Source organism: Loxodonta africana, chromosome 12 (genome assembly GCF_030014295.1).
Source record: "Loxodonta africana isolate mLoxAfr1 chromosome 12, mLoxAfr1.hap2, whole genome shotgun sequence".
Taxonomy (NCBI): Eukaryota; Metazoa; Chordata; class Mammalia; order Proboscidea; family Elephantidae; genus Loxodonta; species Loxodonta africana.
In genome coordinates, this window is record NC_087353.1 from 4019359 (window position 1) to 4036437 (window position 17079).

At 37.5% G+C, this 17079-nt stretch overlaps 1 protein-coding gene across 1 annotated transcript in view; it reads left to right on the top strand.

Moving 5' to 3' along the window:
• Nucleotides 1-17079, top strand: part of CSMD1 (CUB and Sushi multiple domains 1) — a 1768974-nt gene that overhangs the window by 1680599 nt on the left and 71296 nt on the right. The window contains exons 54-55 of the mRNA XM_064294928.1: nucleotides 10965-11138; nucleotides 12714-12887. Of these exons, the coding sequence (XP_064150998.1) occupies nucleotides 10965-11138; nucleotides 12714-12887 (348 nt within the window). The remainder of the gene's footprint in view (nucleotides 1-10964; nucleotides 11139-12713; nucleotides 12888-17079) is intronic.

Here is a 17079-nt window from a genome sequence, read left to right on the forward strand (position 1 = left end):
TGCATTGACTACACCATAATGACGTAGGAAGAGACAGGTTCTTTTATAAATATAATATCATGGTGACTTTCATATAAAGGGACACCTAGTGGCACAGTGGTTAAGAGCTCAGTTGCTAAATGAAAGGTCAGCAGTTGGAACCCACCACCTGCTCCACAGGAGAAAGATGTGGCAGTCTGCTTCCAGAAAGATTACAGCCTTAGAAATCTTATGGGGCAGTTCTACTCTGTCCTATAAGGTCACTACAAGTTGGAATTGACTTGATGGCAATAGGTTTGCGTGACATTCATATGGCTAAAATACCTCCATGACAAGGGTCAGAATAATATTGTTAGAAGATCATATTTTTTCATAGTTCCTAAAGAATTCTTTAAAGAATACGATTGGAAAGTGTTCAAATATTTTGTGTTTTATGAAGAATTAAAAAATTTAATAAAACAACAGATTTGTTATGATAATAATTACATTACAGCAAAAAGATCGCAGTAGAGTAGGTGATTTACACTCCTTCCCCTTGTTCTTGGTGTACAGCCATCAGCATGAAACATAGGCTGTGTTAGTCAGGGAAGGTAAAGTATTGGGAAATACCCTTGCTAACCTTCTATTCTATGTATGTATTGTCAATTGCTAGGAGATAACTGTAGCAAAATTTCCCTCAGCAACAAGTGCTTCTTTCTAAATTCCTGAATATTATGTTATGGCATTCATTTAGTCCTTCAACAAATGTTATATAGGATGTGAAGATTAATAGGACGTGTTGTTTCCATTAAGGGATTTACACTCTAAGGAAGAAATAAAAATAGAGTACCTTTAATAAAAATGTTGGGAATCCGTGATTAGCTCCGGAGAGGTCCAAAGGAATTGCTTTAGAAATCAGGGGAGGGAGGGAGCTGAGAGAGTGAAAGAGGAAGCAATATGGAGGAGACACCTTCGACGAATAGGTGGAATTACAACTGGAACAGATGCGATAAAGTCATTCCAGGAACCAAGAAACCCAGAAACAGTGGCAACATGCGCAAAGGCAGAAAAGTGCAGAGGGGGCACTGTTGGTGCCGCGGGGAGCCTGGTTTGCCTGAACACAAATCACGCCCTTTTGGAGTACTCTTTGTAGTCACATGATGACAAGTGCCTAGACTAATATGTCAACAGTGACCATGGACAAGAAGTCATCTATTCTGGGCACCTCCTGTTGGTCAGATGCAGGGCTAAAATCCTGGTGTACGGACCATGGCTCTGCACTGAGGATTCATGCTCTAGTAGTGGAGATAAAAATGTAAGAAAAAGTATAATGCTATCTACTGAATTAAAAAAAAAAAAAACTGAAATAAAAGTGTGTATATTATAAATGTATAATACCTAAAACAGGTACTCCTAGGAAAAATCTAAAATAAGAGAAATATTTGTGCCTCATATAAATGGGTAGTAATTCCGTTGGGGTTTGTTGAAGGCTACACACACAGGATAAATTTTACCTTAATTACGAGGGATGTTTTACAGGCAGACAACACTGGGAGGGTAATTTCAGGCAAAAGAACCAAAACCAAACCCGTTGCTGTCAAGGTGATTTCGAATCATATCGACCCTACAGGACAGAGTAGAGCTGCCCCCGTAGGGTTTCCAAGAAGCAGGTGATGAATTTGAACTGCTGACCTTTTGTTTAGTAGCTGAACGCTTAACCACTGAGCCACCAGGGCTCCAGGGCCAGGCAAAGGGGGCAGTATATACAAAGGCCTGGAGGTACAAACCTAATGATATATTTGGGGATCTGCATAAAAAAGGGAGAGGTGTGAGATTTCTAAAAGCCTCAGAGACTATTCAAATCCTGGTGGTGGTTGTCAGTTGCCATCGAGTTGCCTCCGACTCCCGGCCTCCCCGTGTACGTAGAGTAGAACTGCTGTTCAGAGTTCTCAAGGCTCTGGTCTTTTGGAAGCAGTTTGCCAGGCCTGTCTTCCAAGGAGCCTGGGAGGGGGGGTCAAATCGCTGACTTTACAGACAGTGGTTGAGTGCTTAATCCTTTGTACCACTGGCCTGAAATTTTCTTAACATAACGTGGCTTAAGGTAGTGGAACCATTGAGTGGAGTATGGTAAACACAGAGTTGATAAAAATATATTTTGTGGTAAAGGAATTGGGCTCTATTTTCACATCCTTACTATCATTGCAAAGTGTTTTCTAGCTCATCACACCTCCTATTTTCACATACCTGAAAGGATTTCTTATGCTTTCTGCAATACCACATTTTTTTTTTTTTTTCTTCTATCATAAACAAAGTTGCTCAGTATTATCCCTGGAAATTGCACTTGGATTAAAAAAAAAAAAACACATTTGTCAGTATTCAAATATGTTCTTTTAATGTATACAGATCTGTAGAGTCCAATACACACATTCATGTTTAATGCTAATAATATTTTGCCCTACATGTAAATGGATTTCATCCATCTGACATTTTATGACCATTTGTTGATACTCAAGTAGAATTTACAAATTAGCTTTGGAATTCACTGCCCAAATAACCCTGACTTTAACTTAAAGACACTGTTGTTATGAAGAATGGACTGAGTAAAGCACATTGCATTTCTAATTCTCTTACAGGTACTGGATGTTTATTATGCTTCTTATTTTATTTTCAGCAAAAAGTACCACGACTCACAAAGCAAATACTAAGGTTGAATATTTGGTTTATAGATTTTCTAAAAATATATTCATTTCTAATCCCCAGAACAATATTTACTATTTGTATTGATGCAAACTGGCGCAAGGAAAAGGTGACCTTAAAATAAGCAACTGTAAGGAGGACAACTTGTGTGTGTGTGTATGCTCCTGTGACCTTGTAACAGGCGTGAGATCCAGTTATACAATTCCTTTTAATGGCACTGATTACACACCATTGGGCAAATTGGCTGAAAAAGACCTCTTTAAAGTATTGAAAAGCAAAGATGTCACCTTGAGGACTGAGGTGTGCCTGACCTAAGCCATGGAGTTTTCAATCGCCTCATATGCATGGGGAAGCTGGACAATGAATAAGGAAGACTTAAGAATTGATGCCTTTGAATTGTGGTTTTGGCAAAGAATATTGAATATACCTTGGACTGCCAAAAGAATGAACAAATCTGTCTTGGAAGAAGTACAGCCAGAATGCTCCTTAGAAGCAAGGATGGAGAGACTACATCTCACATACTTTGGACAGGTTTTCATGGAGGGACCAGTCCCTGGAGAAGGACATCACTCTTGGTAAAGTAAAGGGTCAGCAAAAAAGAGGAAGACCCTCAATGAGATGGATTGACACAGTGGCTGCAACAATGGACTCAAGCATAGCAACAGTTGTGAGGATGGCACAGGACCGGGCAGTGTTCATGCTTGTTGTACATAGGGTCACTATGATTCAGAACCAACTCGACAGCACCCAGCAACAACAACAATACACCAAAGTGTTCATGGCTACAGGTTTGTGTGGTGCAGGGAAGACCTATAACAGGGGACATTTTTGAGTCTGACATTTCCAATGTGGAGTGGATTTCTATGGAATAATAAAAAGTGGAACATTATTAGATTTCCAAATATATAACTCATTTCTAAAATTTTACGAGTTTTTTTTTACCTAATTATAGGAGACTTTAACCTACTTTATCTGCGTCAGATATGTTCAATTTCTATTTTGTTGTGTTTTTAAGGTAAATCCACTAGTTGACATCTGAGGTCTTTTTTTAGTGTCCAAGACACCCTATGTCAGTCAGTCAGGGAAGATACTTCTAAAGTGCAGGGTGGTTTTTTTAGGTTTCACAGGCTGCACGACTCATAGTAGTATCAAAAACAAATAGTGCAAAACAATATGAAAGGTCATCTAAACATTTTCAAAATCTATCTATAGGAGTCACTAGGTGGTACAGAGGGTTAAAGTGCTCATCTGTGAATCTAAAGGTTGTTAACGGTTTGAGTCTACCCAGGGACACCTTGGAAGAAATGCCAAGTGATTTACTTCTTAAAAATCAGCCATTGAAAACCCTATGGAGCAGAGTTCTATTCTGACACACACGGGGTCATCGTGAATCAAAATTGACTTGATGGTCTATCTATAGAATTATATCTTTGAAATATAACTTCATATAATCACATGCTAGAAAATATGGGTAGAATTCTTTACCAGGGATAAGAGCTGAAGAACGGAGAAACCAGTTTCTTCAAAAACTAGCTCTCGGAATATTGGTTCTACCAGAGACAAACAAGCAGAAAGCCTCTTATTCCCCCAAAACTGTTACACACTGATACTAAAAACATCTGTGCAGTAGAATTTAGACAGAAACCTTCCAGGAGCAACTGCTTTGAGAGCTGGGCGTGCTGTGATCCCAGCTATCTTGTGCTCAACTCCTTAAATTACATAAAGTGCTGGACTTTCCTGGTGTCTCTGAGGGTTGACCATGCTGTGGTGGTTTAATTTCCCCGACTACCTTCAGACTACACTGAGCCCTGAGAGGGAACATGGCCGTTTTCTGTCCTGAGTTCTCATAAAAGTGGTTTGCAGGAAAACCTTGACCAATGAAGGAACGGGGGCACCATCTCCTTCTGCTGTCTTTCTTCTCTGTGTTTTCTTATGGCGTGCCTGTAACTCAGCTTCTGTTGCTACAAAAGTCAATCCGGCCTTCTATCCACCTGTCTACTAACCCCTTTGCTTTGGTTTAATTTGGTGGATTTTATTTTCTCCTAACCCAATTTTAGAGAAAGATTGTTAAAAAGAAATTCTCTTTTCTTTTAATTATAACCTATTTGGGGGTATTTCAACCAAAATATAGTAACAGTTTATAAATGAAACAATAGTAAAGCTTTTGTTTTATATAGAATAGAATAAACTTATAGGACAGCAGTTTTCAAAGCTTAAGGTGCAAAAGAATCACTTTGCAAATAAAAATACACATTCCTGTGAGCCCTCCATTCTACCGCGGTTCATAGAAAAGGTCCATTGTCATGGAATCTCCTGGTACACCTATTCTGCTCTTCAGTTAGTCTTGGTTCGGCATCTTGGATGATATTTTAATCATGTGGTGTGTAAAATAAAGAGAAGCAGCTGAGCAGAACTAGAAACTGTCCACCTTGACGTTGAATTCTTGAATCTGCGACTCATTCTCTCAACAACGATTTTAAGCAGTTGATGAATTACCCATTCCACAGTAATACCTAGCCCCAACATGGAGAGAATGGAGTATTAAAATTTAAAGGTCTTAAAAATAGAAGTATTAGAATTGTTAATTCTGCCTTGAATTAAAAGAAACTTAGCAATAAGTAAGATAAATATATATATTTAAAGAGAGATATTGTTAGGTGCTGCAGAGTCCATTCTGACTCATAGCGACCCAATGCACAACAGAACAAAACCCTGCCCGGTCCTGCGCCATCCTTACAATCGTTGTTATGCTTGAGCTCGTTGTTGCAGCCACTGTGTCAATCCACCTCACTGAGGGCCTTCCTCTTCTCCACTGACCCTGTACTTTGCCAAACATGATGTCCTTCTCCAGAGACTGATCCCTCCTGACAACATGTCCAAAGTATGTAAGACGCAGTCTCGCCATCCTTGCCTCTATGGAGCATTCTGGTTGCACTTCTTCCAAGACAGATTTATTTGTTCTTTCGGCAGTCCATGGTATATTCAATATTCTCTGCCAACACCACAATTCAAAGACGTCAATTCTTCTTCGGTCTTCCTTATTCATTGTCCAGCTTTCACATGCATATGATGCCATTGAAAATATGATGGCTTGGGTCAGGCACACCTTAGTCTTCAAGGTGACATCTTTGTTTTTTTAACACCTTTAAGAGGTCCTTTGCAGCAGATTTACCCAATGCAATGTGTCTTTTGATTTCTTGACTGCAGCTTCCATGGCTGTTGATTGTGGATCCAAGTAAAATGAAATCCTTGACAACTTCAATCTTTTCTGTGTTTATCATGATGTTGCTTATTGGACCAGTTGTGAGGATTTTTGTTTTCTTTATGTTGAGGTGTAACCCATACTGAAGGCTGTAGTCTCTGATCTTCATTACTAAGTGCTTCAAGTCCTCTTCACTTTCAACAAGCAAGATTGTGTTATCTGCATATGCAAGTTGTTAATAAGTCTTCCTCCAATCCTGGTGCCCCGTTCTTCTTCATGTAGTCCAGCTTCTCAGATTATTTGCTCAGCATACAGACTGAATAGGTATGGTGAAAGGATACAACCCTGATCCACAACTTTCCTGACTTTAAACCAATCAATATCCCCTTGTTCTTTCTGAACAACTGCCTCTTGACCTATGTATAGGTTCCACATGAGCACAATTAAATGTTCTGAAATTCCCATTCTTTGCAATGTTATCCATAATTTGTTATGATCCACACAGTCGAATGCCTCTGCGTAGTCAATAAAACACAGGTAAACATCCTTCTGGTATTCTCTGCTTTCAGCCAGGATCCATCTGATATCAGCAATGATATCCCTGGTTCCACGTCCTCTTCTGAAAACAACCTGAATTCCTGGCAGTTCCCTGTCCATATACTGCTGCAGCCCTTCTTGAATGATCTTCAGCAAAATTTTGCTTGCATGTGATATTAATGATATTGTTCTATAATTTCCACATTCGGTTGGATCACCTTTCTTGGGAATAGGCATAAATATGGATCTCTTCCAGTCAGTTGGCCAGGAAGCTGTCTTCCATATTTCTTGGCATAGACAAATGAGCACCTCCAGCACCGCATCCATTTGTTGAAACATCTCAATTGGTATTCCGTCAATTTCTGGAGCTTTGTTTTTTGCCAGTCCCTTCAGAGCAGCTTGGACTTCCTCCTTCAGTACCATCGGTTTCTGATAATATGCTACCTCTTGAAATGGTTGAATATCAACTAATTCTTTTTGTTATGACTCTGTGGTTTCCTTCCATCTTCTTTTGATGCTTCCTGCATTGTTTAATAGAGAGATTGAGGGATTAAAATTCACATTAAGTTAATATTTCATAGAATTCTTTCTTGATTCTTTAACTATTTGCTTGTTAGTCTTATCAGGTTCAGATTAGTAGCAGACTAATAAATTCGTAGGTAAGATTGATATAATGGTAAAATAAGTTACTTGCTTTTAACTTCAGGATTTTCTTTTCACACTAAAGGAGAACAATTTTTGACTGGAACTTCTTAAGTACTCCAGGTTTCTTGATTTCATATGTGTGATTATGTTTATTTGATGTGGCATTGACTGTACATATTAGTGATCCTTGTTTAAGCTGAAACTGAGTGTTAAAGAAAAACTTTGGGGTTTGGGGTCATGGTGTAGAATCTGTTGGATAATTAACATTATTTTAGTTCAATTGGATTTTGTTCGTTTTTTTAATTCAAGGCTCTGATCATGTCAATTTTTAATTTTGCAGTTAATAGATTTGCCTAGTCTTCCTTGCTACTGTTTCTACTCAGTGGAATTGTCACAATTAAATATTTCTAAGTACTGGAAGATTCACAAAGTAGAACATGATATGTACAACGTAGCAAACTGAAAAGGATTAAAAAAAAATGGCTACCCCTCTAGTAAATGTATAATTTGGTCATATAACTCTATGGTCTCTGTATTTTAACAGAGACATTAAAAGTAAATAATATTTTTTTCTGTGATGAGAGTGCCTTCCTATCACAATGCCTGGCTAAAGAATGCTCATCCTTTAGGTCTTAAATGTTACCTCCATCAGTAGGTATTTCCAGTCTCTGACATTGGTTGCACGTGCCTCCTAATGCTTCACATCACACTCTGTACATACACCACTTTATAACTCTTTTTGTAATATACTATCCTTCTATTTTTTACACTCTTGCTTGCTAAAAGTGAGGAGGACTCGAAGCACTTACTGATGAAGATCAAAGACCACAGCCATCAGTGTGGATTACACTTCAACATAAAGAAATCAAAAATCCTCACAACTGGACCAATAAGCAGCATCAGGATAAATGGAGAAAATATTGAAATTGTCAAGAATTCCATTTTACTTGAATCCGCAATCAATGCCCTTGGAAGCAGCCATCAAAAAAATTAAATGATGCATTGTATTGGGAAAATCTGCTGCAAAAGACCTCTTGAAAGTGTTCAAGAGCAAAGGTGTCACTTTGAGGACTGAAGTGTGCCCCCCCGAGCCATGGTGTTTTCAGTTGCTTCGTAGGCATGGATCCCGAAAAAAAGTGAGAAAAATGTGGAACAGAACTTCTGATTTTTAGAAAATACAGAGCTAATGAACCTACTGTGACAGAAAGAATCCTTGAGCTATTACCCTGAGATATTTAATGCTTAAACCAAAACTCTCTCCTCAGGTCACCTTTTAGTTAAATCACAGATTAGCTCATAAAGTAATGATATAACCCTTGAGTACTGCGCTCTTTAAAAAAAAAAAAAAATCTCTAGGAGACCAGATGGTCAACAAAGGTAGATAAGGTCTAAAAGCGTAGATAAGGAGGTTGGGGGGCTGTGAGATGGGAACAGAGCAACTAGAACAGAAATAATGGGAATGTCAATGCGATGCAAAAATGTAGCCAGTGTCAGTGAACAATACGTGTAGAAATTGTTGACCTGGAACCTGTTTTGCTGTGTATACTTCCACAGACAATATAATAAAATATTACTTAAAAAAAAAGGAACTCAGCTGAATGCTGGAAAGTGATACACATGAAAACTAGATTGCCTTCTATCTGTGTCACATCAGGAAGTTGTGTTTATTCAAATTTGGAAGCTAAAATACCAGATGATCCTGTTGATTCTTGTTACCTTCAGGACCTGAGCTAAAATGAAGTGTTTTTGAAAAACAGTCTTCATTTTCTTTAAGTGTTTAGGGCCAATTCCTTAGAGAACTGAAATGACCGTATGTCACGGAAGAATTGCTGCTAGAAATCTTTATTTCCTAACATGGCTGTCAACCTTAGCTCTTCATACATGACTGTTGACTTTTCATCTGATTTCTAAAGTATACAGGTCCCACTTTGACCGTTAAGAGTATCTCTTCTCCAGGCTTTTAAAAGATAGCACAACTACAAACCATGTGCTCTTACTAAAAACTCAGTTAGGAAAAATTACATATTAAAGTTCATAAACAAGTCTGCCAGTCATGTTTTTCCAGATCAAGAATGAAACCTGAACAGATCACATATGGGTGTTGTGTGGAGAAGTGCGCTCCTCATAAGCCTCACAGTGCCTTGGGTCCCAAATTCCCTGCTCTTGGAGTGGGGATAGGCATCAGAAGTAATGCAAATAACAACCAGAAGTTAGGTGCCCCACCCCGATATATTTGTGTATTTGATTGTGTTATTTTGGTGTGATATAATAGCATATCTAAAAATTATATATTTTTTCTATCACCTCAAATGGTGGAATCTCTTGTGCCAAGCCCATGGCTCCTTTGGTTCTTCATTAATCCTTGTTGCTCAGAGCAGGATAATGGCTCCATCTCCCTACATAACAGACCACATTGTGCACAGGGCAGCATTTAGCAAAAAGAAGTCTTCAGAGTACTATTCTTAATGTCCTAGGATAACAATTATGGCTCCAGAGGCTCTTTCTTCATTGAGAACATTCAATAGCATCCAAGTTCTATTTTTACATCAAGTGTGAGTATGCTGAAGCTGGTTTGGCCTCTCACCAGAATTGACTTAATTAATCTGGCTAATTGGAAAACTTCCGTGACAATGAAATCAGACAAATCTAGCTTGGCTTTTTTGACCTGATGCCTTACAAAAGTTGGGGCAGAGATATTGTTCAAGGATACTTAGCCACTGATTCTGTTTTTTCCCCTCTCTCCTCTGCAATGTGACCCTGCAGATAATACGCTGGGTTCAAAAACCAAGAACATAAAGAGTCTCAAGTATTCTCTTAAACAATTTATAGATTACTGTATTAGTTTAAAGAAAAACCCTGGTGGCATAGTAGGGAAACTCTGGTGGCATAGTGGTTAAGAGCTACAGCTGCTAACCAAAAAGGTTGGCAGTTAAAATCCACCAGACACTCCTTGGAAACCCTATGGGGCAGTTCTACTGTGTCTTATAGGGTCACTATGAGTCGGACTCCATGGCAACGGATTTTTAAAATATTAATTTAAATTCATTCAGAATGGATAGAGAAAAGAAGGGAGGGAGGAAGAGAAGGAGGAGGAAAAGGAAATGAAAGAAGGAAAGATGAGCCGAAGAAAGTGTCAGAGACTGAAAGAGAAAAAATGGCTCTCACAGTTCCAAGTTTTCTTCTGACCCCATACCACCTTACTACTCCATCCCTCAACCTGAAGAAATCAAAATTCCTTTTAAATTCCTTCTCCTTTGGAAGCTCTCTGTTATTTAAATTTCTTCAGTGCTGGGTTTGCAAATTATCTTCTTACATTTCAGACTCCACCATATTGGTACATTTTACCTTCCCTTAATATTAATGCTCGTCCTGATTTTCCTTTCGGGCCTCTTCTCATTTACCCTGGACAGCCCGGCTGCTCGCATTTTCAACTACCAGCTATAATCTTGTTACTATTAAATCTTCTCTATCTTTAGTACATCATCTCTCCCTTGACCTCTAGACTTGTATTTAAAATTAACTGGAGGCCATTTTCACTTAGACATTGGTCCATGCGTAAGTCAAATTTAAATGTTTGAAACTGAATTTATATTATGAATTCTGCCCTTCCACTTGGAATTTCTCAAGTGTATTAATAATCCCACTATTCAGACAGTCTCTTAGGCTAGAAATTCTTATCATTCTTTTCTTCTGTTAGAACAATTTGGTATTAGAAATAGTACTGATTTTTCTAACAATTATCAAGAAGAATACTAGTTTAAAAAAAACTATTTAAAATTAAAAAATATAAATTGGGAGCAATTACAATGAGCTATGTATTCAATGCTGTTATTCACTTAACAATAAATTCAAACAAATTATGAATGTGGTACTTTATAAAAGATAAATCCTCCAGCATTTTTATTGGTTTTACTTATGCCTTTAGCTGGCCACTGCGGTTCTCCGGATCCGGTTGTGAACGGCCATATCAGTGGAGATGGCTTCAGTTACAGGGACACAGTGGTTTATCAGTGCAATCCTGGCTTCCGGCTTGTTGGGACTTCAGTTAGGATATGCCTGCAAGACCACAAATGGTCTGGACAAACTCCTGTTTGTGTCCGTAAGTACACAGTTCATCGGATGTTTCCTTTCCTTACATTTTCATCTGTCGTGAAATCAGAATAGAATAGAGCACTCTCAACTGTCCAAATAAAGAGAATATGAACCATTAATACACACTCCCTCCTTTTTGTCATTTGCCTCACAGTCTGTTTCCTACCAACCCTTCTTCCAGACCTCTGCCCACATTAAATTTGCTCATTAATTCCTTTCAAATGGATCCCAGGACGAGTGAGGTCATGACATTCCTTTTCCCTGATTTTACACAGGATAAACTAGGTGGGAACAAAAGCTAATTAAGGAGGGTAAAGATGCTGAGTCAGAGCATGCCGGTTAACTTGCAGATTCCAAAAAAAAACACCACGCTGTCTCAGTCGTCTGAGTTGTTTTGTATTTGTGCCTTTTGTTTTAGCAAGAATATAAGAGTTTTTTAAGCAGTTCTTCCTTTAAAAGAAAGAGATAAAGTGTCAGGTACTGATTAAACTCTTTAAAGATACTGAATAGCATATTTAGAAAAGATTGTACCCCGTCTTTATTGCAAAATTCATTTTAAAAACTTTTTTCCAATATATATATCCTTTATTTTCCTGTGATTTAAGCAAAGGAAATATTGGTGTAATGATAGGATAGTGCCAGGTATTGTGTATTATAGCACTGTGGTAAGTGCGTGAAGTTCACAGATGGAAGCCTTACTTAGAAGAAAAAATGTTGCTGAGATAAATGAGGACAGAAAGCCAGTTTTATGACAACAGTGTGTTTCCTTTGAAACGCCCAGTGAAGTATTTCTCTGTGCTGTCTATGGCCATTGGTGTAGGCATGACATACTAACAGTTCCTTATATTTCTAAGGACCGTACGAGAGGAATTGTCAACAAAAATACTGTTTGAGTGCTCATATTTTTGCTAATTTAATTATATTTAATATTGGCATGAAGGAGCCTTAGTGGCACACGTGGTTTAGTGCTCAGTTGCTAACCAAAAGATTGGTGGTGCCAACCCACCCAGTGTCTCCACAGAAGGAAGACCTGGTGATCAGCTCCTGCAAAGATCACAGCCTAGGAAACCCTATGGATCCATTCTCCCCTGTCAGGTGGGGTCACTATGGGTGTCTGGATAATCTATACATATACAATTTAAAGTATCAACCAAATTCCTATAATGGTTTCTAAATGAGAGTTTCACAATTTCAGCTGGTTTGTACCAAGGAGAAACTATTCAAACCTCATGATTAATAAAAGAATTTTAGTATTTCTGTCTTTCTCTCTGCTTCATTTTTAAACTTATTAGGTATTCAGTCATGAATTGAATAAAAAATAATAATTTTTATGATAAAAAGGGGATTTACCAGGTGTTGCTTATTTTCCACAATCATAGAGCTTTGTGGGTTTAGCCCCATGGTTCTACTTCCCAATTTTCCTTTCCAAATATAAATAAATCTGTAAAATACCTGATTAGCTCAAGACCCTTTAATCCATACATTTCACGTCATCTGCATATTGATTGATAAGTAATTCCAAGTTGTTGATGACTCGTCTTTTATTACCTGACAATAATTCCGACTTTATATTCTTCTACAGCCATTACATGCGGTCACCCTGGAAACCCTGCCCATGGGTTCACGAATGGCAGTGAGTTCAACCTGAATGATGTTGTGAACTTCACTTGCAACACTGGCTATTTGCTACAGGGTGCATCTCGAGCCCAGTGTCGGAGCAACGGGCAGTGGAGTAGCTCTTTGCCTACTTGTCGAGGTAGGAAAAGCTTCAATTGTTGAGCTCCTCATTTTCAGAGCATCGTAAGCTGATAAAAGCACACATGAGACTGAACGGTAGGCTAGTCTTCGTGATTAATCAGTAAAGTTTCACCTCAGTGTACAAGGCTTTTGCAAACTTTCATCATTGTGGTACGAAAACATTTCTGAGAATAACACACAAATCTCTCAATGGCCTTTGTCTTGTCTATTGGCCAGATAATCAATCACAAAAATATAGAATTCTCCATTTTAAAGACAACTCATCTTCCATTTATCTTTTTTATTCGTATATTCCTACCAAGTATTTTAGCATTTTTTGGCCCTTAAACTTCTAGTCTTATGCATTTATTTAACATATTCTTATTGCTTTTAAAATTCAATTATATCTTTTATTCATTTCTTTCAAAATTGTTATATAGATCTGGACTAAAATCTGAATTCCCAAGAAAGTGCTGTTGTACAGTTTTTGTATTTCTAGATGTTTCAGCTAATAACGTTTAAGGTTTTGCTTCACTTGCTTTGCCATGAAAACATCTTTATTATTGAAGGTGAATTATACCTTAGAGTGAAGGTGATTTATTTATTAAGGATAGTTATATGGTATTAAAGTCAGATACTTATGAATTTCTCTTGCTGTGACAATCACCACAACACCCCCACAGAGTCTCCAAGGGACTATATGCAAATGAGACAATAGAAGAATGGGAATCAAAGTATTGTTTTTATTAATAGTTGTATAAAGTTTGCTATCTAACTGCAGAGTTCTGACACACGTCTAAATTGGAGTGCTGGCTTAACCTCGATGTCTAAATAAAGCCTCCTAATTTAACTTGCCTCTAAAATACAAATAGGACCAGCATATTCAGGAATTAGGCCGCAGCGCTAATGAAATTTAGCTCACTTGCCCAAGCACAGCACACAACGGAGAGTCCAAGGCCCGAGTCCTTGCCTTGAAGCACTATACGCGTGACACAGCCAGGGCGTGGTTGCTGCCCAGATACAGCATCAGTTCTTCTCCCTTAGATAACTCGCTAGCATAGCTCAGCCCAACATCTTTGAGTGTTAGTTTTTTTAGCTTTTAATAATTATTTAATTTTATCCTTCATGGTTCCAAAAAGAAAAAATAAGAAAAGGAAGGGAAAATTGTTACATTTTTTCACCTGAGCTACACCTTTCTTCAATCTCTCATTACTTCTGCCTCCAACCCCGGGTTACTCTAATAATTAAAACAAACAAACAACAAACAAAAAACTGATATGCAGATTTAGGGTTGAAATTATCACCTCCACTTTGGCCTTATTATCACAACTATAAATTAAATGATACACAAAACACCCCCTTTCTAATATAGCATAACTTAACTGTTACAAACTAGGTATTACTGTATAGTCAGAGTCATACCTAACTATACAGTAATATTTTAGAAAGTAGAGATTAGTGAATAATAGAATGGACTTTGGCATTCCGGAGACCTAGCTTTAAATCTGTTTGAAGGTGGCTTGACTAATGAAGTAGCAGAGCTGGATTCAAGTCCAGCTTTGTTACTTCAGAAGCCACGCTTTTTTCAATGCCCTAGGCTACTTCCCAGTAACGTGTGGGTAATTTTCCTGTTATTCTGAAAACTCTTTTTGAATTCTCTGACTCCATCGTGTCTGGATAATCATCCGCATAGCAGTCTGCTCAATCTATTTATGTAATAACAGCATTTTCTCAATACACATCCATCGCCGGATACTCCTTAGGTAGTTGCCCCTATGTGGAGATGATTTAATTTGTAATATATTCAGTATATTATTTTCTATGAAGTTGCCCCTATGTGGAGATGATTTAATTTGTAATAATATGTTCAGTATATTATTTTCTATGAGATAAAATGTCATCAGTGCAATTTTTTCCATTAAGGTCCTCTTCTGTTCAATGAATAATGTTTAATTAAAGTTTAATTTTGAGACATTGTAGCATCATGTGGCATTGTTAGACGTAATGCATACAGAGGCCGTGTAGCCTTCACCCAGTTTCCCCCCATGGTAATTAATATCTTGAAAAACTAGAGTCCAGTGTAATAGCCAGGGTGTGAGCATTGGTGCCTGCTGCCCTGTTGTAACAAGCCCCACCTCCCCTTACCTCATCCTTCACCCCTGACAGTAAACGACTGATCTCTTTCCTATTTCAATAATCTTGTCATTCCAAGAATAATTGTATATAAATAAATAGAATCATGTGGTATGTCATTTGTGGGGATTAGCTTCTTCACTCCCCATAACTCCCTGGAGATTCATTACAGTTGTTGCATTTATCAACAGTTGGTAGTTGGGTCTTTTTTTGGAGGTCCTACTTTTTTTTTTTTCTCCCCCCTGAGGCATATTCCACGATTTGGATATATCATATTTTAACCATTTACTCACTGAAGTGCATCTAGGTGGTTTCCAGTTTGTTTTTGCTGTTACAAATAAAGTTACTATAAACTTTCATATGCATGTTTTTGTGTAATCACAAATTTTAATTTCTCTGGGGGAAAAAAAAAAAACTATTGCTAGGTCATATGGCAGTTGCATACTTAATTTTGTAAGAGACTGCCACCCTATTTTCCGCAGGGTCTGTATCCTTTTACCTTCCTGCCAGCAGTGTATGAGTGATCAAGTCTTTCCACATTCTCAACAACATTTGGTGTCGTCAGTGTGTTTTTATTTTAGCCATTCTGATGGATGTGCAATGATATCCTATGGTGGCATTAATTTGCATTTCCCTATGGTTAGTCATGTTAAACCTCTTTTCATGTACATATTTGCTATCTATATATCCTTTTTTGGTGAAATATCTGTCCATTTATTTTGTCTATTTTCTAATTAGATTGTCATTGTTAGTGTTGAGTTTTAATATTTCTTTGTGTACTCTATGTACTTGTCCTTCGTCAGACATATAGTTGGCAAATATTTTTACCTGTCTGTAGCTTGTCTTTTCATCCTTCAACAGGGTCTTTCAAAGAGCAAAAGCTTTAAATTTATCAACTTTTCCTTTTATGGATCAGGCTTCTACATCAAGTCTAAAAACCCTTTGCCTAGTCTGAGATCATGAAGATGTGTTCCTACTTTTTTTTCAAAAGCTTCGTAATTTTATGTTTTACATTTAAGTCTCTGATGCATTTTGTTTTCATTTTTTAAGGTGTAAAGTTTGAATAGATGTTCATTTTTTTTTGCCTATTGATGTTTAGCTGAAACTGAATTTTCCTTAAATTGAATGGAACACTCAAAGGTCTCTTTGAACTTCCTAAATCTAATTCTCTGTTGTAAAATACAAGGGGAAAGTTTCCTCTTTTTTTTTTTTTAATGTTTTTAAAGACGAGCATGCTTGGAGTCTATTCTGTGGGACTGTGTCGTTATGAAGAATTCATAAAAGGAAAAGTTGACTATCTCCCTCCATGAGAAAATAGATTTTGTGCTCTGAATAATTTAAGGTGCTTAAAATTGTCATAAAAGCAGTGTTGATCTTAAGTAATTAAAAGGAAATATTGTCAGGATTTCCTCGTATATTTCTCAGGTGAAATTTAAAACCAAGTCCTAAAGCAGTCTGAAAATAATGTTCTAAATTTAATATTTTTAATGAATTGATCCGTAAAAACCTTGCTGTGGGCTTACGTGAGTGTACCCACTTTCCATAAAAAAGATGTACTGTTGATGGGTGTGTTTTCTGTATATGTGAATTGTTTTCCATGAACATTTATGTCAAAAAGACTTATTTTCCACTGTAAAAATGTGTTGATAGTATAACATGAGTGGTAGTACAATGTATGTAATATGGGAAATCATTGCTTATTTGGGGAACATTCCACCTAAGCCCCCCAGGCTGAGTTTTCAGGAGTTTAGCACTGCTGGCCTCTCCAGAGAGAATAAACTCCTATTTGTGGGGGAAAGAATTAAATCTTTGCCCAAAAAATCATATTGGAAGCATTTACCATCCCTGTTTTCCTTTAATAAATCTTAGTACTCGTTCAGAAAGACTGTGAGATGCTGCCTTAGATTTGACATTGATTTTATATTCAGTAGAATGACCCAAAACAACTATTTATGGATAATAGCTAAATACATCAGATCAACGACTTGTGCCATTTCTTACGTTGTCTTACAGATATTGTTTTTCTGCTTTAAAAACTAAAGTTGACCATGTCGTAGTGAGTTTTTTTCTGCCTTCTT